Genomic DNA, 27,784 nt, shown 5'->3' on the forward strand with positions numbered 1-27,784 from the left:
CATAGGTGGGGATACCATTCTCCCACAAACTCTTAAGCTCATCAATTAAAGGTTCCAGGTACACATCAATGTCATTACCAGGAGAACGGGGCCCTGGGATCAAGAGAGCCATCATCATATAAGGTTGCTTCATGCACTTCCAGGGAGGCAAATTATAAACTGTCAGAATGACTGGCCATGTACTGTGTGAGGAACTCATATCACCAAATGGATTGAATCCATCGCTAGCCAAACCAAGCCTCACATTACGCCCTTCACTACCAAAGTCTGGAAATTTCGTATCCAAATGCTTCCAGGCTTGAGAATCAGCAGGGTGCCTCAAATTACCATCAGAAGGGCGCTTATCAGAATGCCATGCCATGTCTTCAGCAGTATACTGGGACATATACAAACGCTGCAATCGAGGAGTTATCGGAAAATAGCTCAATACCTTCTGAGGTACCCTTTTCTTCTTACTGTTGCTGTTGTTTCCAATCTCCTCTGTATATCGGCTTGTCCCACAAGTAAGACATGCATCTAATGAACTGTTTTGTTTCCAATACAGCATGCAATCATTACGACATGCATCGATCTTCTCACACTTCAGCTCAAATGCTTTGACTATCTTTTTTGTCCTATAGAAGTTGGTAGGCAATGTCTCCCCTTCTGGGAGAATTTTTTTAATCAGCTTTAGCCACGCAGATACAGATACATCACTCTGGCCATATAAGCACTTGTTCTGGAATACTTCGATAAGAAATTCCAGCTTTTTCATTGCTCTGCAACCTGGATATAAGTCCTGATTGGCTTCTTCCAGCAACAGTCGAAAACGATGAACATCATCTGGCATAGGTTGGGATGGACCATGGTTCTCATCCTCAGAAGTGGGAGCATTGTTCTCATTCTCACATGGACCTTCCTGTCCATCTATGCTTGGGAAAAGATCATGTATCATGTCAGCCATGCCAGAATTAGTATCTTCTCCATAGGTCGCACACACAGGCTGTTCAACACCGAATGCTTCACCATGCCACACCCAAGGACCATCTATGTAAGAATGGTCAATACCTTCAACCACCAAGTGGTCATAGACAGTATCCCCATCATGCCACTCCCCATTTACACATGATCTGCAAGGACATTTGATGTTTCCATGAAAGGATGCAACTGCTAAGACATGTGAGATCCAGCCTCGTAATCGTAACTTGTAATTTGCACTACCCCTATTCAATCTTACCCAACTCTTGTCCATATTCTCTGACAAATATGAAGTAGAACACTGTAACAAAGTTCAAACTAAAGTGCAAACCATAAGGAACCTACTTAGGGGCAAATGGCATAGTTATGAGATACAGCAGCCTTACAGATTTCAGGTAATCATATCATCCTCATTACTTAGATGCTATGCATAAAGAGGGAGTGGTAAGCTCTTGCAGATACAACTCGAACTCTGATTCAATGTTCTGGGTGGTTCAGGAATTGATCATTCACAAATACCTGAAATCCAAATTTATCATGACAGCACTCACTAATTAAGACTGTACAATTTACCACCAAACTAGAAGTTGCAAGTACATAAGAAAAAGTATAGAAAGGAGTTGATTTATAAACTATGTAGCTTCACTCCTTGCATAAGACAGGTGGGGAGTTTATATATGAATAATAACAAAGCTCTGGGTTGCTGAGACCTGAGCCCCTGCACAATTCATTGTTGTAAATTGGGGGAAGACCTCTAGAAGGCTTTGGTTACATTTAACTATAAATAGTTTGGGAAGACTAAGTTCATTTTTCATTGGGAAAACATAACTCTGGTATTGTTGTAGTTCGATAACCAAATAACGGGTCCATCAGAAAAAGTTGGAAATCCAACAATCATACAAGCCTGAGAAACCTACTGAACAACTTAGTTGTCTAAAAGATTTCGATACCAATATATATAGATATATGAAAAAAAAACTTGGCCAGAAGATTATTGCAATACCAGTTAGAGCTGCTCCAGAAGACGAGAGTTGAATTGAATCCCTTAGAACACCAATTTGAAGTTCTACATGTCAGGTGGGTATTGAGATCGGCTATTGAAGAAGCCGGACGACATTAAAAGCCCAGTTTGAAACAGAGAAAGGAAAAGGTATGTTTTGTTTTTTGATTTTTTTTCTTTGGCTGAAAGGAGAAGATATAGTATAGGTGGTACAAGTTATGACCAAAACGCTGCGTTTTGGTCATATAAAGAGCACAAATATGAGTAAAAAAAAAAAAACTGATGAGAGGATTGATAGAGCACGAACGAGGCTTAAAGGGAGAGACGGAGAGTGTTTTTGAGAATTGGTTTGGGTCTCATGTTCTCTGCATGTGGTGATTGAACTTCGTCGACGAGAGAGACAGAGCACCTTTCTTCGTTTCAAAAAGGGTACTTGGTGGGTTTCTTTCAAAGAATATCTCCAAACTCAATCTAGATCTTTGTATGTCACTAATTATGGGGTTGGGTGATGCAGGGTTGCTGAGATTGTTATGGATTTTGGAGCTTCTGGATTTTCAATCAGAATGAACGCACTATCGAAACAATTTGAAGCTAGAACAGGCGAAGGAAGGTATTGCCTTTCACTCTTGTTGTGCGTTTGTTCTTCTTTTAGGCTGTTTGTACGAGCTATAGATTGCCCTCTGGGTTACCGAATTGATTGTAATTGATCGACAACACACTCAATGGTGTGGAAAATGTATATTGTCTTTAAAAAGGATTATTTTTTCTACAAAATAAAACAAAGCAGTCTTAGGCTAAATATCTTTTGCATGTTCTTCTTGTTTGGCCATTGGGATTTACAATTGCGTTATGATGTAATTAAGAGCAGCCCATGGAAAAATAGTAGGTTCTTATTTCATTGTGGTACTAGTATAAGAAGTTTTTCTATGTCAATAGTACATCTTCTACTGCATGGGATTAATTTGATTAATTAGTGTTGTTTTTCATGTGGATGAATTTGCTTCGACAACCTTCTTGTAGTTTGGTCTTCAGAGAGCTAAGAAAATATCAGAAAGATTGTTGTAACTGGTGCGGAGACTGACATCATCAGCAGAAAGAAAGACAGCATCAATCAGTTGCTGCCACCAAACTGGTATTGAATAGTTTGATATCAAGAAATGACCAGGAAATAGAAATCAGCATGTGTTTAATGTTTGGCATACATATATTCGTGTGGCATCTGATTCTTTTCAGGAATTACTTAACAAAGATGGATGATAAAGCTATTCGACATCCAACTTTTGCTTGTGAAATTGTAAATTTACAAAATCTTCGAGATTATCTCAACATATAGAAGAATTTTCATTAATCCTATCAATTTTAATTTCAGTAATAAATATAGCTAGGCTATTTTTTAGTATGGAACTGTGCATTGAATGCTTCTGCAAGGTAGTTGTTACTTGTACATACACAGCTTCGTAGTCGTGATTGTGCTACTCTTTTTATAGTTGCATACAAAACTTTAAATTGATGGAGTTTTCTCTGTTCTGCGTGTGCTGACTACCATGACCAACCGGCCATACAATGATCCAAGTCAACCATTGTACCCTTACGATAGGTAGGTCTACTCATATCCCTACTAGATTGTGATTTATCTTATGGTGTAAATGTTGTAGAAAGCAAGCCAAACAAAGAGGGATATGTTGCCTAAAGCCATATTCCAAAGATTATATGAGTGCTACTTACCCATCTGAGATTTTGGATTTCAATAATTTCCTATTCTTTCTTTCTTACTCTATCGGATTTCAGTGTAGAGTAATGCTAGGGCTTTGATATCTAAACAGATTAATGCACTTTATTCCTTATTTCTCCCCATTATAATAACAAACTTTACACAAAAGAAATAAAATCATTTCTCACATAGCAGTTTGTTTGATTCTTTCTGAAAGTATGATTTATCCTTATATGATTTTTTAGTTTGTACTCTTTCCTTTCCTCCCAGGTCTTAAGCATTTTTGGACCCACAAAGTCTTCGTACTCAGAAGTTACCTTGTATGTTTGTTTGGGCAAACAAATTACTGGTGGTCAATTGGTGTATTTTCGAGGTGTTCAATTTGATAATCATGTGAATTTGGAGACACTCTTAGAGGTATGCTAATCTTTAGGATCAAATTGTTCATTACAGTTTTTATATAGGGGTACTTTTACTCACAGGTTTGAAGTACAAAGCTGTTAAATTTGTTTATACAGGTGTTTGATCAATGGTCCATCGTGGTATCTTGCATTCTACATATTGACAAGCCCCTTCTTGACACTGAGGACCAAAACCAAGTTTGTCTTTGCAAGCCCAGGCAAATCTGCAGAGACCCCTTTGAAGTTAGTTTCTGTCCATCTTACATTGCATGATTTGGTCAATAGGGGTTTCTAAAGGGCCCTTTTATATGGTTGGTTAACTTGAAGTTAAAATTTGACGTGTCCTGTAGGTACATTTCTGCTGAGCATGTTCCTAGCCAATATGGAGGTTTGAGTGTGGATTATTGTGATTGCAAAATGGAATTCACGATTGCTGATCCAATGTCTGAATTAACCATCAAACGAGGGATGAAGAAGACTCTGGAAATTATAATTTATGAGGTTAGATTGCTTTTTCTTTGTTTTTCTATTATTATTTGATATATACTATCTAATTGCAATTATATGGTTGATGTTTGTGGTTGCAATAATGAGGTATTTTGTTGTGTGGTGGAGTTTCACATGTATTTTGGGATCATGATATAAATCATAGACGTTTCAATTCCAGTTTAGAACCTCATAGAACAATTTAGGGAAGTTAAACTAATTGGTTACCTAAACCAGAATGTAGGTATTTATAAGATGGTAGATATTGGTGATTATAACAGAATGCTGAATGGAAAGATTACATTCACTTGATGCTTCGTACAACATAGAACACGAGCTTCTTTATGTCTTGAGAAGCTCACATAGGAAAGGAAGCATAAAACCCTAATGCACAAGAAGTAGTAGAAACTAACACAGATAATAGAACAACACATTGGCTTTTACGGGGTGGTATACCTAGTTGGGAAACACTAAAAAGTAGCTACAAAATAGTTGGCTACCTCCATAAACAGCTGATTTCCCTAGCTTAGCCTCACCAGCCCCAAAAGCACTGATCATCAACCTTCATCTTCATCAGTAGCGGTATCATAGAGATGTGGGGGTGTCTCTAGGTCAGGTATATCTTGCTTGAGGTAGGTCTTCCAATCTGGACTGATGGAGTCAGGAATTGCACAATATTCACAGAAGGGATTGGTCGTTGGAGTCCCAAAGCTAGATGGGGTCAGGAAAATGGGTTTGTGGAGCTTATGGGATGGACTACCAAAGTAGAAGACAGGTAACCTGTTATTTTTAGGGGTCACACATTGGTCTAGGCGAAGTTCATGTGTAGGAGCTTGGATAGAAAGCTTGTTGGTAGTTTGGTTCATATTTGGAGGGTTGTCAAGCTGGCTGGTCAGAGTCAATTCAGTAGGCTTAAAGGAGTGAGGTGACTCACTTCTTGGGGAGGTAAATATTTCACTAGAAAGAGATCGTGGGTGAGTTGATTCAATCTCCACAGCATTCACATAAGGTTGTGTGGGAAAAAGTTCAACAAACCTAGGAAGGTAAACCTTTAGTAAAGGATTGGGGTCATTTGAAGGTGGTGGCATGATAGGATTAGAGTTAACAACCGATGGTGATTGGGGAGGGTTTGAAGGGAGAGTATTAGTCTCCTCTTCTACTGAAAATATGAGTTTTCTGCAGCATGATTTTCTTGCAGACATTGCTTGGCAAGCTTGGGTACAATAGAGAATGAACTAGTAGTGAGTTGTAGTAATTATGGACTGGGACTTGTGCTGTTTTTATAGAAGGTGAAGAGATAACCAGCAAGCTTTACTTGCTAACAACCAATATTAAATTCCAACAAGTATGAACTGCATTGCCATACTTTGAGGTGCACACATCACTGAGTTCCCATTGCCTAGTTAGTTTGATTGGATCAAATCAGTTGTCATTAGGTCTAGTCATTCATATATTCAATTGCAAGGCACTCAAAAGACATGTTGATGATGAAGTAGTGGTGGTAGGAAGGATTATTGGTTTAGGAGATTGACGAAGCTCTTTGTAATATTACATCTTTTTCTTTATATATGATTCATGATTGCATGCAATAAATGTTGGTATATATATGTGGAATCATTGATATGCTGATTTGAACTACAGAAATGATGCTAGGATTTCTCAATTGGCAAGTGTAAATCAAGGAATAATATACAAGGGAAGGTGGACTGCAAGCAAAAGCTAATTGCTTATTGAAGAACCCAGCAACTATTGTTAACAATATTTAAGGCTTTGTACCATTGTAGTCTAGATTTACAAGGTTTTGTCAGAAATAATGATTAAAGGTGAAAAACTGAAAATTGCAAGGCATTATGAGAAACGATGCCATGGCTGTTTCTGTTGCAGAGGCCAAAAGTACTCCATCGTTTTTTTGTAAATTGTATATTGATATAAATGTGAAGATTTGAGTTTTGGTATTAAATATATACCAATTGATTGACCCATGCTTACTGACCCATGCTTTTTTATGCTTTGAATGACCCATTCTTCCAAGAAAGAGAGTGTATGCTTTGGTGGCAGGTGTTACAACAGAAGGCATATTAATTATTTATTTAGATGTGATATATGGGCCACTGACTATTGGTGTCAAGCCTAATCGTTGACACCATTTGTGTTGAATGGTGTATCATTATTTATAAAACAAACCATTGTCTAATAGTGTCTATTATTGGTGCCCTAAGGCCCAATTTGTAGTAGTGGAGATTGCATACTGAATTAGAGAGAAAGGAGGAAGTTGTTACAGCTCGTACCCAGAGTTACCAGCTCACTAATCAATTGGACCGAAAACGATAAGATTTTTCTCTTTTCACGTTCCTTTTTTTGGAGAATCTAGAGTTGACTATTTAATCGGTTCAATGTTCGATGAAATTTCATTCACGGAAGTTGTAGAGGATATTAAATTAGAGTTTGTTGAGACGTGGCACGCTGAAATTAGAGTTCATATAAGTTATGGTCTATGGAAGTTTATATTTACATCGAAGTTTCTTAAAAATTTAGAGGGAAAAACTGACTTTTCACATTATAAGTACTTATAGGAAGTGACTCTAGCTATTAGGGCACCCCCTTTTCTTCTCGAACGGTACACACATAAGAGATTCACGAGTTTGACCTGTTTTCATGGACCCGACCAGGAACGAAACCAGACTTTGACCCGGCTTTACCCCTCTTCATCCGACCACCATTGGCTGCACCACAAGCTGGAAAAGGATCGCCATTCTCTTCTCCTTCGATTCATGGGTTCAATTTAGGTTGATTGATAGAAATTCTGGAGATTTCGATACTACAAAACATCTTAGGTTCGAAATCCTTGCCCGAACGATTCTCTCTCCTCCGACCACCTCTAGCTATGAAACTACTTGTGTTTGGAAGCTCCTCAACTGGTGATTCGAACTCCCCATGCCTTATAGACTGATTCATAGCACAAAGGCTGAACAGTTAAATTTAAGTTTCAGGCTTTCGAAAATTTCGAAGCAATTTTTGGTCATTCCACGCTGAATTGGTCTTCTATGCAGGTATAAACGTTGACCCTTGTCTTGTTATGGTCATTTTGATAAAAGCATTGTTGTCCAATTTGAAGTCGGAATTGGTGGCGCGTGAATCCTAAGAACATCCACTTCTGGCAGCGCATGGGGCCGCATGCAACTTTTTTTTGCCTTCCAATTTAGTCCTTTAGGTAGAGTTTGATGTTACAAACATGTGGGTATAATTTGGTAGGCATACGTTAAACTTTGGAATCATAGGAATTTTCTATGTTTCAGGAATTTGGTTATGAATTCGTGATAATCTGACCGTTGGATCATCGTGATTTTTTTTTTTTTTTTTAAATGAGGCTGGTGCGGCTGCCCTCTAGCCTTGATTAATGAAATTGCAAAATACAAGGGGGACGTAGAGCCTGAACCCTATATTACAATAAGCATAAAGAGAACATCCTGAAATAATATCAAGACTCTCCACAAAATCTATGTACTTTGACAAGCACCAATTAGCAAAGAGTGCACGAATGACTACTCTAGTTGCTTTGATATAGCGATGACATACCGGAAAGATAACTCTATAACGAAGAAGCATCATTGCAAATAGCACAGCTTTCCCACTATGTTGCAACACGGAAATAAATCCGGCGACACTCAATTTCATCCTGCCACTAGGAGGTTGCGTCCATTTATTCAAGCAAATAGCTCGCAGCCTCACTAGGCCAGACAAGGCACACTGCGTATTTTTCTTTAGGTTGTTCAAATTATTTATGATTTGAGAAATAAATATAGTTTTGGCTATTATTTAATTGAATTCTGACATAAGCTGCAAATTTGATTTCTATTATCATTTACAAATTTCGATAACTATTTTGGATTTGAGTTTGAGTAAGGTTTGGGAAAATTTTTAATATGTGATGTAAATTATGATCATATTTCTCCCCTTGAGACTTAAGAGATTAGCTATGGGGAGTCGATATTTTAGGCTTATGAGTGAATGTTATTAAGGAGGTTAATTATATTATTAAGTGAATGCATGCCTTACCAGCTTACCTGGTCAGCAGTACCCTCAAGAATATATATTTGGTTGGCAGTAGCCTCAAGAATATATATTTGGTGAGCAGTACCCTCCAATGCGTCATCTGATCGGTAGTACTCTCTACATGGCAGAAAATGATTAGTCAACAGTACCCTCTAACCATTACGTCCTAGTAATCTGGTCGGCAATACCATCTGTTGCGTCATCTGGTCACTAGTACCCTCTAGCCATCGCTTCCTAGTATTCCAGTCGGTAGTACCGTCCTATGCATCATCTGGTCGACAGTATCCTCCAGTTGGCATGAGACGACTAGCCGGCAGTATCCTCCAGTCATCACCTATTTGTATGTGTTAGTGAGCAGTAGTATTCAGATATTCCAACCAGAGTGAGAAGAGTATTCAGGTCGGCAGTATCTTCTAATGCGTCATCTGGTCCATAGTACCCTTCAAATGACATGAGACTACTAGTTAACAGTACCCTCTAGTCACACCCTACTTCTTATGAGTTAGTCAACAATACTCCAGTTAGGGCGAGTGGTTGTTTGATGTGATCCCCCTTTTACATCATTCTTTTAGTGGCCACCTAGTGAGTACTATTGGTGACTGATCCTAGTGGACACTTGGTGAGTGCTACTAGTGACCTAATACTAGTTGTCGCCTGGTGAGTACTACTGGTGAGACGATCCTAGTAGCCGCTTGGTGAGAGCTTCGGGTGATTTAGTAGCTGTCATTTGCAACATCTTCTGTTAGTGGCCACCTAGTGAGTACTACGGGTGAGTTGATCCTAGTGAGTGCTACTGATGAGATGATCTTATGGCCTCCTGTTGAGAAGCCACTTGGTGAGATGATCCTATGGCCTCCTGGTGAGTACCGCTTAGTGAGATGATCCTAGTAGCCGCTTGGTCAGAGCTACGTTGAAGTGTTAGTCATTTAGTTTATGTTATTGATTCCCATTTTAAAACATATTATCTTGAGAAGCAGTATTGAGTTTGTATCATAATATGATTGAGATCTAAGGGCTATGATCCATTGAGTTTCTAGTTGGAAGTTGGTTGTTATAATGAAAAGTAGGTAGGCTCCGGAAGATTGAGGTTGGATTGTGATATTAGAAGTGTTGAGTTTGTAATTGTAGGTTCTGGGTAGTCACTTTTAAGGGAAGTTCTACCAAACTTTTTGTAGAATTTCTCCTAAGGTGGGCCCGCAAAGCTACTTCGGATTTCAGAGTGAAATTCGGGGCAGGTCCTATCAGAAGTCCTTAGAGACTTAACAAAAGATAAAATGAATTTGGAAGAAGAGAGAGCTATGCTAGTAGCAGAGAAAGAATCTCTTTTTGCAAAAGTTAGCATACTGGAAAAGATGATCTTCTCACATAGGCGGCGCAGAATCACCAAAGATTGATTAGAGAATTGAATCGGTGTGGGAGGCAATCGAAGGAGGCTAATCAAGGACAAGAACAAAGCTCAAAGTTTAATTCCAGTCACCTGCGTCGAACATAGCCGAGATCGAGTTGACTTGGCGGCAACACAAGGACTCGGCGTACAAGCAACAATGTCGTAGTAGTTTTGAGAGAGATTTTGGTATCAAAATGTAATTTTTAATGTCAGGTTGCTAAGAGATGGACTTAATTAACATAAATTATTTTGTTTGACCTAATCTAACATAACACATGTTAAAATGAGCTTAGTCGGTGAGCCGTGGCCTATTGGTTAGCTAGCCTAACTAACACGGTAGAGGTCATGGATTCAAATCTCACTGACCTATGAGATGAAGTGGGGAGTTACATTGTCGTTCAGAATAAAATAAAGGGGCTGTGACCACTTACCCAATTTTAGACTCAAAATTGCCCACTTACTCCACTAAGAGTTTTTTAACCCCATCTACCCAATTTAATATTTAAGTACAATTTTGCCCTTAACTCAATTATTTAATTACATATGCATCTCCTTGTCTCTCTCATCCCTCATTCCCTGATCTGCTCCTTCTCTTTCATCCCCCATTCTCCGATCTCTCTCTCTCTCTCTCCCTCTCTGTGGCAGCGTGCTGGGCGTGCGCAGGCGGGGTGGCGCTGGGATGGGCAAGCGTTGGGCTGCGCAAGACGTGGGTGTGCTGTGGTGCGCAGGCGGCAGGGCAGGCCTGCCAGATTCTGCAGCGATCTGTGTTGGGATATGCGCTGTGGGCTGCACAGGTTGGCCAGCGCGGGTGTGCTGGGCGCATGGGTAGGAGGACGATGGGATGCTGCTGTGCGAGCAGGAGAAGGACTAGGCGCGGCTGGAGGCTAGATCAAAGGCTGGGAGGCTCCGGTGAGGAGGCTGGATCAAAGGCCGGAATGCAGGCGGTTAGGATCGGTGCTGCAGGTGGTTGGTGCTGCAAATGACTCCGGTGAAGGGGAGGCGGTGTTGCAGTTCCTTATGGGCTCACGGAGACGAAGGACGATCTGGTGGGTAGGCCGCCGGGAAGAATTCAACAATGTGAGTAATCTGACATTGCAATGTAACTGTGGGGTTTGTTTGGTAGTCTACTGGGGGGCAGTAGACACATTATTGGCCCCCAGTAGACTTTGAAATGAGGGACAGGGATCACTATAGTGTGGTGTTTTGATAAGTGACCTGTTGTTTTCTGTGTATTAAAGTCAAATTATCTGTGAATCCTACAAAATGGTGCATTTTTTGGTGGTCTATTGGGGGGCAGTAGAAACAATGGACTTTGTATTGGAGGCCAATGATCTACTATCTGATCAACAATGCAATAATATGATTCTTGGGGGGAAATAATATGCATATTAATTGATTAATTGTGCTTGTAGTGTATTCATTTTGGTTTTGGGAGATTATGCAATTCCCTAAGAAGGCAATAATATGATTATTGGGAGGCAATAATATGTTTACTGGGGGGCAATAATATGATTACTGGGGAGTAATAATATGGTTACTAGGTATTATTAGGGGGCAATAAATTCAGACGCCGGAATCCGGTCAACAGTACGGTGGCCGGATTGACCGGATTCCGGTCACCGATCGCCGGAGTCCGCGGCCAGCCACTTGTCACCGGAGCACAGCAGAGTGGAGGATGACTTTTCTCTCTAAGTGAGAAAGAAGGAGAGGGCAAAAAAGTCCCAAAAATAAATAAAAAGAATTAAAAAAAGAATTAATTGGGTAAAGGGGAAATAATCTCTTAGAGTGTTTTGGGTAAATCAGGTTAAAAAACTGTTAGTGGAGCAAGTAGGCAAATTTTAAGCTAAAATTGGGTAAATGATCATAATAAAATAAAAATTTTAAAATGACCTTAGTTATCATTTCCCCCTCTTTTAAAGATCATATCTGCACCAAAAAAATATTAAAAAATACAATTGAATTAGAGGTCATTTAACCATACAACTGAATCAAAAAAATGACTGAATGGTTTTGACAACTGCTACGACAATGTGTTAATTGCAATACGGGTGAATGAACTGAAGAGTTATCCTTTAGAGGTAATGAGTTTCTGAAACGGCGTTTGCTTAATAAATACCTGTAATTCTCACAATAGAAGATTAAGTGTGCGTAATACAAAGACTTTCAATACTATGCATGATTCGGTTTCAATGAAACAAATATGCTGAATTTTTTTGATATATCTGCATGTAAAATACAGATGTGATTTGCACCATAGTTGTCCTTTTTTTTCACAAATAGGGCATCTTTCTTTTGAAGAATAAAAATTAAGCCTATACACAAAAACATTTCATACTAAGCGCAGCCGCACAGGCATAACTGGTTTTAACATAACAAACAACGCTATCCCAATAATACAGCAGGCATTGGGGCGGATTTCCTCTTGATTGCACTATGACGATCCTTTTCTGCTTCGACTACCAGGACCTGTTACACTCCTTGAACTGAACAAGTCCCTATGGCCTAAAGGAGTACTTCCTCGGAGTGTAGGCGACAAAACTTGACGAGGAGATCCAGAACTTGACTCGCTTCCTCTACGTGTTTCGTTCTCCAAACCCTTCACTTCATCAGTGAGCAATGCCAACTGTATCAGCAATCCATAAATATAGTTCACATGAGAAAGTCATCTGGAAAAATGTCACAAACAACTATGAAACAGAAGCAAAGATTTTTGGGGATATATCAGAATCATCTGTGCGTGGCCAAAGACCAAAGAGATGGAACACCCCCCAGTATGCCAGGCCATCAAAGTATGTCTAGCATTGAAGGCCCATTGTGAATATGAAATTTGCATGGTAGGAATGAGTTTGTAAAGTAAAATTGGACTGCCAGGTTGGAATTACCAAATGGCTTAACCACAAGATGAAATCTCATGTCAATCGAATTTCATTCAACTTTAAAACCATAATATCTACAAATTGCAAGGTTTTATACCCGAAATTCATTCTCTCTTAACCGACACTGCAGTGCATTTATGGCAGGACTTAAGCTGCATATGATTGCAAAGAAGTAACATTAGGCAAACAGAAAAGGCCAGGCATAAACAACTAAACTGATAGGTCGGTATTGAATTCTGACCAATATTCGATTAATTTGCACATGGAAGATTGATACATTGATGTGTGATGTATGAAAGTAAGTGGATGCATTTTCCCGTCCCTGAAAAAAATTTTAAAAAAATTAGAGAATCAACAGTAGTCCGACTTGTACAATTGACTGAATAACAAAGGCTCACCTCATATTTTGCAAGATTGCTTGGTTATATGCCGCTCGCTCCTCCTCATACAGTACTCGTTGCAATTCCGTAAATGACATTAGAGGTGAATCAAGCTTAATAAGAGACGAGGTCGGTAAAACATAAAGAGGAACTTCTTTTCTTACATACTCAGCACCACTGCAAGCACAAAGAAAGAAGAAAATTCAGGATTTGAAATAACAGGTTATTCATGAAGGGATATTATCGAAGATGATCTTTTTCTGCCACAAATGTAAAAGAATCAGAAGATAAATCAAGAATTGTGAAAGGAAATGAAGCAACATAGCCAACCTAACTGGCCCCTCCAACAGACACCAACAATGTACTAATCAAACCATCCATGTTTAGGAGACAACAAAGCTCCCCATGTTCCCAGTAAAAATGGAAGATCATGTGGTTTAGAATCAGACTAGATACATTCTATAGGAACACAAACACACTGAGAAATGGTAGATCATCATCTCGTCATACTCAAATTGAAATCTGAAATGCAAATTGGTGCTATGCTGATATTTAGTGACGATTCGACGAGAGTCATATAAGTTATATAGGTAGAAGACAACTTTACATAAAAATAAACACCAAGGAAGATCAGGTATTAGTAGGAATGACATCATTACGAAAGGAAACAACAAATTAATCAATACACTAGACCATTCCACAAGTCTCTTGGCTTTAGATAACTACAGTGGATTTATGGTAAGAATCCACAGATGCATGAATCACTTAAATTTGGGGGTTTGGTCCTTAAAAATTCTAGGAACTAGCTAAAATGAACTCAGGTTCAAACAGGTCATCTACGGTATTTCTTCTATAATTAGGAAAAATTAACCACTCTTGTTAAAACATGAATAATTTCCCTAGGCATTGTACACCATGGATGAGAACAACTCCATCTTACTCCAATTTAATTAGTTTTACAGCAAAGGTTCTCAATTTGTGTTACAGTATGACAATTAGGGGAAGGGATGAATGAGTATAACAATGTGCAGCTGAATCTGAACCAAAAGCCCAACGTCCTAATTCACAACAATTACATAGTTTTAAGTGCAGAATGAAAACAGGAGAACAATCAAGTTATTACAAACTCATCCTACCTCATATCCAAATTCGAACGGTGCATTGCTTCTTGCATACTCTCAGACATATCCATGGGATCTATGTCAACAATATTGTTGGCTGAAGTTTCTGTGGGGTAGTTCCCTCCGGTTCTTTCTCTGTCTTGATGATTTGCCTCAGCACTAGCAAAGAAATGCCCAAGTTCTGAAGATCTTCCGCCAGCCTAAGCAAATAACCCGTAATATGTTCATAGCATAAAGCAACCAGTGTGAAAACAGCGCCCTAGAATCGAGGCTTATGCCATTCCATATATATGCATAATCCGCGTAATAAATAATCACCGAGATCTCTCTTAGTCCATCAGTTCCAATTAACCACTTAAATTTACATATCAACCTAAATAAATGAAATTTTGCCACATAAACCAGTGTTTTGCAAATATGACTTTAAGGCTTATGGATGTATGTAATTATAGTCAGATACAGCAGCCATTGGACATCTACATAAAGGCACAAAACCTAACTTCCAAATTAAATTTGCAACTAGAGAAACTTATGTGTTTTATACGACACACCAATACACATAAATATATATATATATATATATATATATATAGTATAGATTTGATTAAATTATAATCAAATGTTTACTTACTGAAACAAGAAATAGACAACTATAGATTTGTAATCATTCATCAGGAAAACTAACTGGTTTTAAATAATCTGCTGCTTGGATAAACTAACTTGGGTTTTAAAATTTTTTTTTTTTTTTTTTTGGGTCTTTTTGCACGTTTAATAGAATGGATAATACCTTTATAGTTTCAGAAGTTCTTGAATCAGCTGTGTCTTGTTCAGCAGCTTCTGCTCTAGTCGAGCCAGATCTTACTGGTGCATTTTCTGAGGTACTTAAAGACGAGTCAACTTCTATAATTGAACTTTTATTTACTGGAGATAAAGATATAGGTCTTGACATGTGATGCTGCTTCCCATCTGAGGACTGAAAGGCAATGACTTGTATTCGTCCAACCTGAATATACCAGGTTTAACTAAGGAGTAAGAAGAATACTCACAAGCATTATGTTTAATCTGGACACACTAGTTTTCTAATGTCAGGCATATTTAATACAAACCTTGTTTATATCTTCACTGAAACAGGAAAATATCAGCCCGATGAACCCAGAATCTAGAAGTTGATACATTGCCTGAGTCCGTACATCTGCACAAAGTAGAAGGTAGTTGCGATATCAATCTCCAGCAACTGACTATAACTTGCCTTTCAAAAAACAATTTATCAGATCCAAATGTTTGAAAGAGTAAATACTTCAAATTATATCACAGAAGTCCAGAAACAAAAAATAGAGAATGATACATGTACAGAATATGTGGATCCTGTCCATGGGCCACGGCTAAGACCATATTTTGACACCAACTTTCAACTTTTAGATGCTTGATCATCTAATAGTTGAATATTCCTTTATCAATTCATTGGAAATATTAGTTTGCTACCCAATGTAAAAGGAGTGTCCTTTAAGCTATGCTTAACCTTAATCGCTACTCCTTTACCAATCTCTTTCTTCCTCTAACCAGTTTCTCCTATCGTCACCTTCTTCCTTCTTGAAACTTGACAAAACATGGCTACCAAACTGGGAGCACAAGATTATAATTATCCAATTAGAAAAAGATTTGCAAAGATATATTTGAAACTTCTTTTATCTTTTTCTCCTGTCTTTTTTCCTTTTTAACTATTACTGTCTTCTTAAAGTTCTTGTTGGTTTTCTTTCTTTTTCAATTTTGGGTTGGGTTTACAATCATTTGGATGCATGTACAACATTTGGATACATCAGGGAACTCTAAGATGAGATGAAATTGGAGAATGAGCTTTTTTAAAATCTGGCAGCAAACAAATGTCAAACAACAAAACTTGGTGCAATAGTATAACAGAATTTTACAACATAAAGAATTAGCTATATTTGGCTTTCAACTTCGCACTCCTTTACCCATGCCTGATTCTTGAGTAGAACAAAACAAAATTTCATGACGAGCCACCATGAGTTTCCAGCCACATAAAAGGTTCAAGTGTTCCCTACATATTCTTCCTCTGCCACAGTATGTGCGGATTTTTCCATATGACACAGAAATTACTTGAGAAAATACATATAAGAAGCAACTGATTATCCATGAATATATTAAAGTTTCAAGTTTCAATTATTTCTGATACGTGTAGAAGAGAATTACTAGATTCAGAAGTAGTACAATTCCCAGAAATCTCACAAGTTCTAAATTAGACCTAGAGTTGTCATACCAACCTAATGATATTCAAGAGAGTATATAATGACAGAAAGCCTGGATAATTAAATAACACTCACCAACATGGGAAGGAAGAACCGTAATATGAGGATGTGAATGGTACCACCCAATCACTCTAGTTGTTCTTCCAGATGATATTGTCATTCTGTGCTATAGAGTTAATTACACAATAAAATGAACAATACTCAACAGGGGAAACTACGCAAAATACAAAAGAACTGCAAAACATGAAATACGTAGAGCACAACCCTATGGATTATCAAATCATTAAGCAAGCCAGAGTTAACTTGGCAAATGTACCCATGTAATAAAAAATCAAGCATGCCTTTTGTAGTTAGTATTCTCTTCTTTAGGCAAATGCATTTGCTTAATCGACAGAGCAGAAGCTCAGTTAGGAGAGAAACTCAACAAACAAGAGAAACTGAGATTATTTGTGAAATGAATAGACTTATAGCAATCACCTTACAGCATATCATCTTTATACTTGGATAATGTTTACTACGAGGATCTTGAGAAATCAGGCAAATTTTTTTCTTTGAAAGAATATATTTCTCTAAAAAGAATAATTAGAGATACAAAGAACCATTTTTGGTTTGCTTATGTTGAAACTATGCAAACATCAAAGAATGAAATTTTCAAAGAGATATGACAAGCACTTAAAGAAGCATCAAGGATATTTCGGCTTGAGCTGATGCAGCAGCCAACTGCTCAGGATTAGTTTCAACACGATCCTTCCTCCGGTCTGATCGAGTTTGAGGTGACGCTCCCCAAATCACGGCAGTCACACCCCCATTTGCAGAATTCTGAAATTCCAGACATAATGGGGGAAGAAAAGGTTATAACTATAAGACAGTGGACCAAATTAGGACAGTAAATGGAAAGCCAGACATAGTAACAGATCCAAATTACAAAAATTTCATTCTTTAAGTCACAACCATATTCAGGTGTCAATATATATATCATGCTTCAGTACAAAAATTCACTCTCAAAGACTGCGAAACATGTAAAAAATTCATATTCAACCTCTAAATGAGTAAGGTTTATACACAAGGGCATTCATGATACAAAAACAAAATACTGGGAGGGTTCCACTTAGATATGCAGTCCTACAGACCACCATAACAAGTGAAGCAGGGAACAGCTAAAGTTTTATATCTAAAATCCGTGTATGAAACATCAGAGACAAGCCTGGGTTGTTCGGCCAGATTGTTAGAGTGCACAGGAAACAAAGACTCTGGGCTACAAATTGACAGAACTCGTTATCAATGAGATATTGGAAATTGGCAACCACAAACAGTGGTGGATGCCACTACTTCAGCTAACCAAATGCAAAGCAGCACCCTATATTATGCTTCTCTTGAAGTCTGTAGTTGCCAAGAGCAGGTCAGGTACATCATACACATGTACAAGGGACAGGCATAGCCGTGTACGCACGGGGGGAGCATTAGTTTATTTTTAATTTTTTTGGTTGAACAGTACAATAGATTAGTTACCATATGAGAGTCAGCCAGTCAGGCCAAGGCTTTCTTTTTACCTTCTGCTTTAATGTTCTAATGTTTGCTATATGGCATGAAGAAGCTTTGGCAAATACCATCCATGGAGCAATTCTGTAAAGTAGCTAATGTTTCCAAATTCATCAAGATTCAGCAAAGATTAGGTGAATGGGAAGAAAAGAATAACCAGATGAATAATAGTCATTAGAAGAGCAAACATATCAACTTTAGCCAAATGGAACTAAAGTTGATATGACTGCTATGGATGGCCCAATACTGAAAAAACGAGTAACCCCTCTGAAAGTCATTCTGCACTCCTCTCATCCATTTCATGCTACAGCCACATTTTATACATTCAATTAACAACATTAGCCTTAGTTGTTTTCTGGAGAAAACCCCAAGTCCCCAATGGCGAACTCTAGACTTGGGACACGGAACCTGGACACCAAGCCTTGGAACCAGAACCCCAAATCACAGCATTCAGGCCAGGTCACAAACTCTAGAAGATTAAAATGCAACTCTGGTTATAGTTGGCATAATGACTTTTTGGGACTGCAAGTAACACCTCCTTTCGAAATCAAGCTCAACTAAGAACTCAAATAATTTACACTCGACACAAAATTCACTACTTAATTGTTAAAGAAACAGAGAGCACTGAACATTAAAATTTAATACAAGACAAATTCGACATCCAAAGGAAATGGAAGTAAGCTTACAAAAACTGAACTTTCCACACTACATTATAGTTCAGTCCTTGAAACACAATATATATCGGCAGAACCTCCTTGCTAATTTACAAAACTGGGAAACCAATACAATCACAACCACTAACCAAAGCAAGAAACGATTCCATTTGAAAAGAAGAACAATTCCCAGTAGCCCAATTACCCAAAATTCCACCAAGGCCATAAAAGACTAAAACTTTAAAGGAACCCAATTCAGAAACAACCCAAAAACCCACAGTACCAAAACCACTACAAGTATCATCAATCCCATCAAGCAATTTTCAACACCCAAAAGAAAGCAATTTGCAGTAAGAAAACCCAATACTTGCATACCTCAATATCACCAAGAAGGAGGCCCATGATCTCCTCGGTCTCCGTGGACAATGCATGAGTCATACAAGTTAACCAGACGTCCTCCGACATTGTCACACACGTTAAAGACATGTTTTCTCTATTTCTCTCGCTCCAAAGATTGAAGCTTTTTCTGCAACTACTGGGTTTTGAAGAAGAAGAAGAAGAAGATGAAGATGAAGTGAAAGAGAGTGAGAGAAAAAAATTAGGGTGCTAATTGAGAAAGGAAGAATAATGCCTAATTGTGATGGATCTTTGTCAGGTGGTGATGTAGTACGGTCTGTTCTACTGGCTTATGGTACTCTTCTCTGTCTCCCCCAATGACATCTTGATGATTGGATCTTTCGTTAGAGTCGGGTTGATTGGGTGACATCATTTTTAATCTGACTTGGTATTTTTTTCACCTTCTTTTTTCTTTTAATCTATTTTCTATCCCTTTTTGTATTCCCTTTTGATCATCTGGTAGGTGGCTGTATAAATGTTGCTATCACATTAGTTGGCACTTTGTCACTAGAACTAGTGACAATTTTTTTGTTTTGTTTTGGCATTAAAGAGACATTATAACCGAAAATTACGAGGACCTTAAGGTAAGTTAATTTAGTGTAGGCGGAAAATATCGAGGGAGGGAGGTCTTGAACCCGAACTTGAGTGTCTTGATACTTGTGGCCCAAAAGAAGCAATTGCATTTGCAATGAAATTAGCTTCACAAAATGAAAAAATATGTAGAATATTTTCGACCACAGTAGAAATCAAACTCATTTCTTCTATTTTTTGGCCGCCCTGTAAACATTTTCTAATCCCTACTATTCCCTAGTACGGATTTACTTTTATGACACGCTTACTTACTTGGAATGGAAAATAATCATGAATCGGAGACAAGTGAAATGGGAGAAGAAAGGAATCGGTATTGATTTCGGAGGAATGATTCTTAAACCCATCTCCCCCCTTCGTAATCAAATTCCTGAGTATTCAGGAATCAATTCCTGATAAATAGGTGGGACCTACTCCAATTCTGATTCCTTCATGTGTTAGTAAACATAGGAATTCTTTTACTTGGAATCATTCCGATTCCTTTATGTGTTAGTAAACACATGAGTGTTTTTACTCCGTAATCATTCCATTCCATTCCCAGTAAGTAAACGTGTCATTAGTCAAATGACAATGAGGTGGGTGAGTTTGTTAATCGCATTATTAGGTTTTAGTTAGTAAATTTGCATATGATATTTGTATAATACTTACTATAATATTACGTATTTCTTATAAATATTCTTCAAACTTTTTAGAAAATTATCAAATAATACATTATTTTACCGTTTGGGAGTGAGATTTTTCTTTTTTAAGGAAAAATCATTCATCTAGTCTAACCTGCCAACAAGCATTTGTGGTATAAATATCAACTAGAAACGTCTTAGATAAGCTTATAGAAATTACTCCTACTTTAAAAGGCTTGAGTTCAGATTGTCTATGTCTTTGAAACTCTAAGCAAGTACTTTCTCTTTCCCCTTGGGGTCGGAACTAGCACTTGCCTCTAGGCTCTTCAGTAGCCAACAACCTCTGTAAAAGGTTGTTCTTCTTGCTTTTTTTTTTTTGCATTCTTTTGACTCGGATTGAGCCCCAGCCCAAACCCAAACCTGAGCTAGGTGAGCAGAAGCTCTAAATCCCTCCTGCCAAGCCATTGCTGCCGCCGACAAGCTTTCCAGCGACCTGTCCTTCCAACCCAGCATCAATGTCGCTTTTCCTCTGCAACTAAGCTCTATCATTGTGACGATTCACCTTGGCTATAAGTTCGCGGATAATGACGACCGTAAATGTGGCGTTAACTACCGTTGTTAATACCACAATGAAGGAGGCTCTTAAAGATGGTCATAATAACGTGGCATGATGGCATTATTTAATAACACGGTTGGTGTTATGGCTTTATTAAATAACGTGGCTCCGCGTTATTAAATAACGCGGAGTGATGACCTTATAAATAACGTGGAGTGATGACGTTATTTAATAACGCGGAGCGATGCCGTTATCAATAATGTGGAGTGATGGCGTTATTTAACAAAGCGGAGCAATGGCATTATAAATAACGAGGAGTGATGACGTTATTTAATAAAGCCATACATAAAAGGCATAAAAGGCACCGTCGCTAAAGATCGTACTTAATTCTTATGAGATGTCGCTGCATGAAAGATGTATGAGAACACTACTGGATTTCGGGTGAACTTCTAATGAGGACTACTGAAATGATGACTTTTTAATCAACGCTTGGGAGTTCCTCTTTTTGATTATATTATGGCAAATCAACTGTTAGATGTTTATGTATGCATAAGTATATCACTTTTGAAAATTTTCTTTCAAATTGATAACCGTTAAGGTACCGATCAATGACAAACCAAATATGTCAAACTTGAACCGTTCATGTTTAGATGATAAATCATGATTATAAACGTCTTCAAGATTTTCAATTTGGTTGAAAAATTGCATAAATGAGAGATGAATATCTAAACATCTAACAGTTGATTTACGGAAATGTCATCGAAAAGTGGTCTCACAAGAAAGTCCTCATGAAGTCCTCATTTTAGTGGTCCTCATTAGAAGCTATCCCACTGGATTAAATGTGGTTTCTTTAAGAAAAAAGATTTCCACACTAAGAAGGATAATATAATAAACCTGAAAAATTATGGTGAGATAAAGTCGTAGTGTACACAAATAGATGCAATCGGGTTTCATTGCTCTAAAATATGTGACATAGTCCAATTGACTATTGATGACTAGATTTTTTTTTTTATAATAAGTGATGTTCACCTGTTCAGTAGTAACTGACTAAGGAAGTTATGCTCAATCCCCACTAAACGTAAATCTAACGATAAAAAATAAAAAAGTCAATTTAAAGATAATTTTTTCAACCATTGGATTTACATTTAATGGAGGTTGAGCATAGTATTTACTGATCAAGTGAACATTATCGTTTTGATAATTTGATTACATGTGCATAGTGGTGGCTTTTTTAGAGTTGAAAATATTTGTGATAAAAATTTCAAGGGTTTACAGGCTATGTTTGGTATGGATGTGCTTCTCATAAAAGCTGGATTCTGCTTATTTATGAGAATAAGTAGCTGAAAAGCAAAGTAGCTGAGTGTTTGGTAAACTGGCTTTTTATAAGTGCTGTCAGTGACAAAAGCAGTGTCCAAATGTTTGGTAAACTCAAACTGGCTTGTGCTTTTTGTTTGTGGAATGACCAAATTGGACATAAGAGATTATTTTACCTTGATTGTATTACCATACAATGTTATTCAAATGCTCTTGTTATCATTGTAATCTTTATTATGTCGTGATAAATTTTTATTAACTTTTAATTTTTATAAATCACAGTGACCATATGATTAATATTAGATAACCGATTTCTAGTTTTTTAGTTTATTTTACCTAATGCACAATAATAATCAATTGGAAATCAAATTGAATGCAAACCATGATCAATATTTGTACCAAAAGCCTTGTTATACATAAATTTATCAAATCCTAAATTTAATGAACATTGTTATTGCATTCATACATTTCAATTTTCAAGTTTCTTAGCTAAGTTTTACATGATGAAAGATAATATAACTTGCTGCATAGTTTGGTATTCCGCTTGATCTCCCAATAAATCTGAATTAATACCAGCTGCAACAACATACATTATCAAGTTTTCCTATCGGTATTCCAGTTCCAAGAACTCCAAGGTCACCTATCTAGTAGGAAAAGAAACCAAGAGACTTTTAGTATAAAACAAAGGAAAATGAAGGATAATTATGAAAAATAAAAGCAGGGGATGGCAACAAGCATACCCATGTATCTCTTTAAACCACTTATCCACACAAAATATGTTACAAAATTATGTGATGGAGCTCCATTGATCTTATCCATTTGTAATCTCCAAAGTGCAGACAGAGTAAAAACTGTAACATGTGAAAGGATGCCGTATCTACATTCTTCAAACCAGGACGCATATTTGAAAGGAATACAAGCATATAGAGATGCTCTAGCTATACAAAGTATGTAACCAAAAAGTTGAAAAACACATGGAAATGTTCCCACATAATTTTGAGATATGAATATATGATGAGATTCTGAATATCACTTTCCCTATCAAATAATTTTATCAATTTCTAAGTTTAATCACTGCCTTGAATGATGACATCCAGAAAACCTTTTTAACACCAGAAACGAGCAATTAATAGTAGTGCAGTGACAGCAACATATACAGAAACGGATTCAACTTCCACACAACCTGCTTGAAACCTGTGTCATTCATTTAACCAAGCTTTCCTAACATATACTTGCCAGAACTTCCGTACTAAGATTAATAAGCGCCAGCAAAAAAATATTAAATGTATTTTAAACAAATTTCTCCTTGAGAGAGTTGAGGAAAGGTACCCAATGGTATTTTAAACGTATTGGTCCAGATATTTTTAGCAAAATGGACGACATCCTGACCTGTGAATCTGTGATGGTGGACAGGGGGAATAGACAGAAGAGAATGAAGAATGCAGAATGAAGGAACAGGCAAAAACAGAACAGAGAGTACAAATTATCATCAATCTATAACTCTATCTAATCAAGTGAAATAAAAACAACAAGCAACCAGTACAGAGAGTGAGAACAGAGAGTAAATTCCAATCTATACAGCTGAATCTAATCTTGCATCACAGAGTGTATAATCCCAATCTATAACTGTTGCATAACCATGATATTGAGATCAGTATCCAAAACCAGAAGGCAACAGTTCCCAAAATTAACACTCCTAGTTCCAAAATCACAGTTCCAACTTAAATATCTACTTACATGGGTCTATACCAATTGCAAAATATCAACATCTCAAAAATTTAAAAGCATCACAATAGTCTTTTGTGTCTGTGCTAGAAGTAGAAACAAAAGGGGATCAACACAAGTGAAAAGGGTCTAGAAAATTCACCAAATTAAACAAAATCGAACTCAACCCACTGATATCAAATGATACAAGGATGCTAGTAGTACTCAAATCATAGGCCTTCATCAAAATCATAGAAATTTGAAACTGAAATAGATAAAAAACTAACCTTAATCAAATCGCCAAGCAGCCTTGCTTGAGTGAGGCTTCGATTTCCAACCCAAAATCGTGATGAGTCGGCGTCAGAGGGAGAGAGATTGATGGGGCGTCTGTGATTAGAGATTGATGCAGTGTATGTGATGAGAGGGAGAGAGATTACTGCGGCATCATCTATCAAGACGGGTTTCATGGAAATCAAGTAATTGCCTCAACCAAGGGAGGATAGAGACCGGTATTATCAAAATTTCATTAATCTACAGTAACCAGCGCCATAGTAATTTCCTGGCTTCTGGCTTTTAAAAGCAAGGGGGAGGCTGCTTCTGCTTTTCGACGGAAGCCACAGCAGCTTCTGGAGAAAGCTGATGAGAAGTTGGCTTACCAAACACTTATGGGTCTTCTGCTTATAAGCAGGGGAGCTAAAAAGCCCCCCAAACGCAGCCACAGTGGCTAACGAATCTTATTCTCCAATATAAAAAATAAAATAAAAAGATTTTAATTGCACATCCCAATTTCCATAATACACACTTCTATGTATTTTTGCCATTTTTCCCTCATCTTTCCTCCTTTACCCTTCCTCTTTTCCCTCATAGTTTCTCTCTTACAACCCGTTCTCTTCTTGTCTCTCTTCTTTTCTATCTTCCCGGCTACAAGTCCACAACTCTCTCTCTCTCTCTCTAGCCTATCTTCTCTCTGCCCCGATCACCTTGTAACAAACATCATTCCAACTACAACAAATACACAGAATTGCAGAGGAAAAATTATACATTGATGTCCCCTCTTATTCTCTTACGCCCCATTTGGTTGGCAGGAACGTCGAAATAGAAAAAGGATTTATTTTCCTTTCCAAACTGATATGGAATGGAATAGGTTTTGGAATTTCCATGTGGGTGTTTGGAACCTATTGGAAATTAAATTATGAAATTAATTTTTCCATTCCTATTGTAGTATTTGGTAAGTCATAAGAATGAAATATAAAATTGTAGTTTTCAATAACACCCTTTTACTAATTTAAAGTACAAATATGACATCAAAACAAAAAACCACCGAAATTGCTTACGTCTATCATATCGTATATAGGTACTTGACCGAATTGCATAAGCTAGAAAACAATTAAACTCTCATACAAGAGATTAACTACATAAACAAGTCATCAAGCCATCTCGATATCAACTCATCAACTTGAGCATATATTGAACTTGTCACGTAGAAAAATAAGATAAATATGTCAAGGAAACATTATTTTATTAAACAGCAAAAGCAACATAGTTGTGTTCAATCCGAAACAATAATGATCTCAATTATAAATAACTAAAACCAACCAAAATTTCATGTCTTGGTGGCTTGAACCCAGTAAGAGGGTTTATTCAAAACTCAAAATAATTTATTGAAGCAATTCCTCCACACATTGTTTTTTAACATCCCCATGAAGATTAAGAAGAAGACTCACTTTCATTGGACCAGCCATGATAATCTGACATACTTTCAATTTAGAAGAGGTACTTAAACCTTCAACTTTGGATACCTCATCATAGACTTGACGCATGGGATCAAGTTATGCAAGACTTCCCACAAGCTTATCCATTGCTTCAATAGTCTTGGACATTGCACCAACCATTTGGGTCAACCCTAGTACATATGCGTCTATCCTCTTCCTTTTCCAATTCCTTGGAGCTTGATTGGAACCTTCTACTACTACAAGTGGAAGGATAGTCATTACTTCAGCAATGTCATCTAGGCCATCATTGTTTTGATCAATCTCATCTACATAATCAGTAGCAGTTGGAATCCATACTAAAATAAGAAAAAGTCATGACCATTTGTGCAATCCATATAATAATGGAAACAATATTTATAATAACATAGAATTCATAACAAAGTGAACTGATAAACATAAACCAAACTTTAATTGTAAAGCATTATTAGCAATGCAAACACATAAGTACTTAACCTAGCCTATTAGCTGTCTCCTCATTAAACATTTATGTTACTAAATTGTCCCTCCAATTACTCCACTGGGGAGATGATTCAACAACAGTGATTGGATCAACTTTTATTTCATTTACATGCTGCTCCAACAAATCTTCCAGTGGGTCTATATGCATCTAATTTCTTATATGATTGTGAAGAAGACAACAAGCAAGAATGATCAAGCATTATGTTTTTCTTAAGTAAAAGGCGGGGCTTCTAAGGATAGCTTAACATAGTTTAAGCAAACTAAAACACCTCTCAATAACATTTTTAGCTGCAGAATGCTTCATGTTAAAAAAACTCTACAGAAGTTGTTGGCGTGTGTCATTCTCTCCACTCATTTAAATGGTATCATTGCCCTCTATATGGAGCAAGAAAACCATTGACATTTGTGTACCCAGCATCCACCAGGTAGTAGTAACCTAAAACAAATTATCTTTAAATTTTCCAAACTAAAATCTTAGAATATAAAAGGAAAAGTAACAATACTTAAAAAAAATTTCTTTTTTACCTTGTGGAACTTGTAAGCCATTTATCCTACTCACAGCATCTCATAGTACTCGAGAATCGACTGTAGAGCCTTCTCAACCCGGCAAAACATAGATAAATTTCATGTCTTAAGAGCAAACTCCTAGCACATTAGTTGCAATTTCATTCTTTTTAGTGCGACATGTAGGTTTTTCTTTCTTAGGTACATTCACCCTAATATATATATAATCTAGTGCTCTTAAGCAATTATACAAAAGAAATAACATAATATTATTAGTACAGACTTATAGAAGTATAAGAAAACAACTAACTTTTTAGTGTCATATTACTCATATACATTAAACCACTTCCATCTGTCATCTAATGAGTTATCAAGGACTGGTTCAGGTGATTTAAGTAGGTTGCCACTCAAGCGAAGAACAACATTCAATACTTCATTAAAGCATCTACTAATAGTCTCACCAGATCTTACAACACGAAACTTTATCACTCTATTCTTTTCATGATGACCAAGAATGTGTAGAAACATTGCTACCATTTCATCTACCCTCAAATTTTTTTTTGAATCTTTTAACTTTCCAGTAGTGCGAAGCATTAAACATACTTCTCAAAAAAAAAAAAAAAGCATTAAACATAGCTTATTGAAGGTATATCTATCCATTCTAAGGTTCTCAAAACAAGCTAAATCATTTGAATATATGAGTCGCCTAAAATTATCATATCATATACCATCTCTATTAGCTTCTGGTTTATTCTTCAACAAATATTTTCTATAATGTCGTTCTACGGCATGACACATCATACACATAATATTGAATACATTGATCATGAATGTTAATGCAAGCTTGATTTTTTTCCTTTCTTTGCACAATTCTACATGCCATGTTGCAAAGTTAGAAAACATATATAATTGTAAATAATAGGAAATTAAGATTAGCTGGGCATTACGTGATTCACATTCTGATAAGCATAAAGAACAAACAAATTAAACACAATAGATAGCCTAATGCATCTGAAACTAAAGTAATTATAAACACTAGA

The 27,784-nt window shown here is 37.1% G+C and overlaps 1 protein-coding gene across 1 annotated transcript; it reads right to left on the bottom strand.

Moving 5' to 3' along the window:
- Positions 1-12,138: 12,138 nt before the first annotated feature.
- LOC112190266 (COP9 signalosome complex subunit 5) lies at positions 12,139-19,507 on the bottom strand. Its single transcript, XM_024329691.2, has 10 exons — positions 19,207-19,507; positions 17,333-17,458; positions 16,715-16,802; positions 15,479-15,564; positions 15,160-15,375; positions 14,388-14,572; positions 13,270-13,428; positions 13,113-13,193; positions 12,969-13,023; positions 12,139-12,618 (listed from the first exon to the last, which is right to left on the bottom strand). Exons 1-10 carry the CDS (start codon positions 19,315-19,317, stop codon positions 12,427-12,429), a joined length of 1,299 nt encoding a protein of 432 aa, XP_024185459.1. The 5' UTR covers positions 19,318-19,507; the 3' UTR covers positions 12,139-12,426.
- Between the last annotated feature and the right edge of the window lie 8,277 nt (positions 19,508-27,784).

Source organism: Rosa chinensis, chromosome 2, assembly GCF_002994745.2.
Source record: "Rosa chinensis cultivar Old Blush chromosome 2, RchiOBHm-V2, whole genome shotgun sequence".
Lineage (NCBI taxonomy): Eukaryota > Viridiplantae > Streptophyta > Magnoliopsida > Rosales > Rosaceae > Rosa > Rosa chinensis.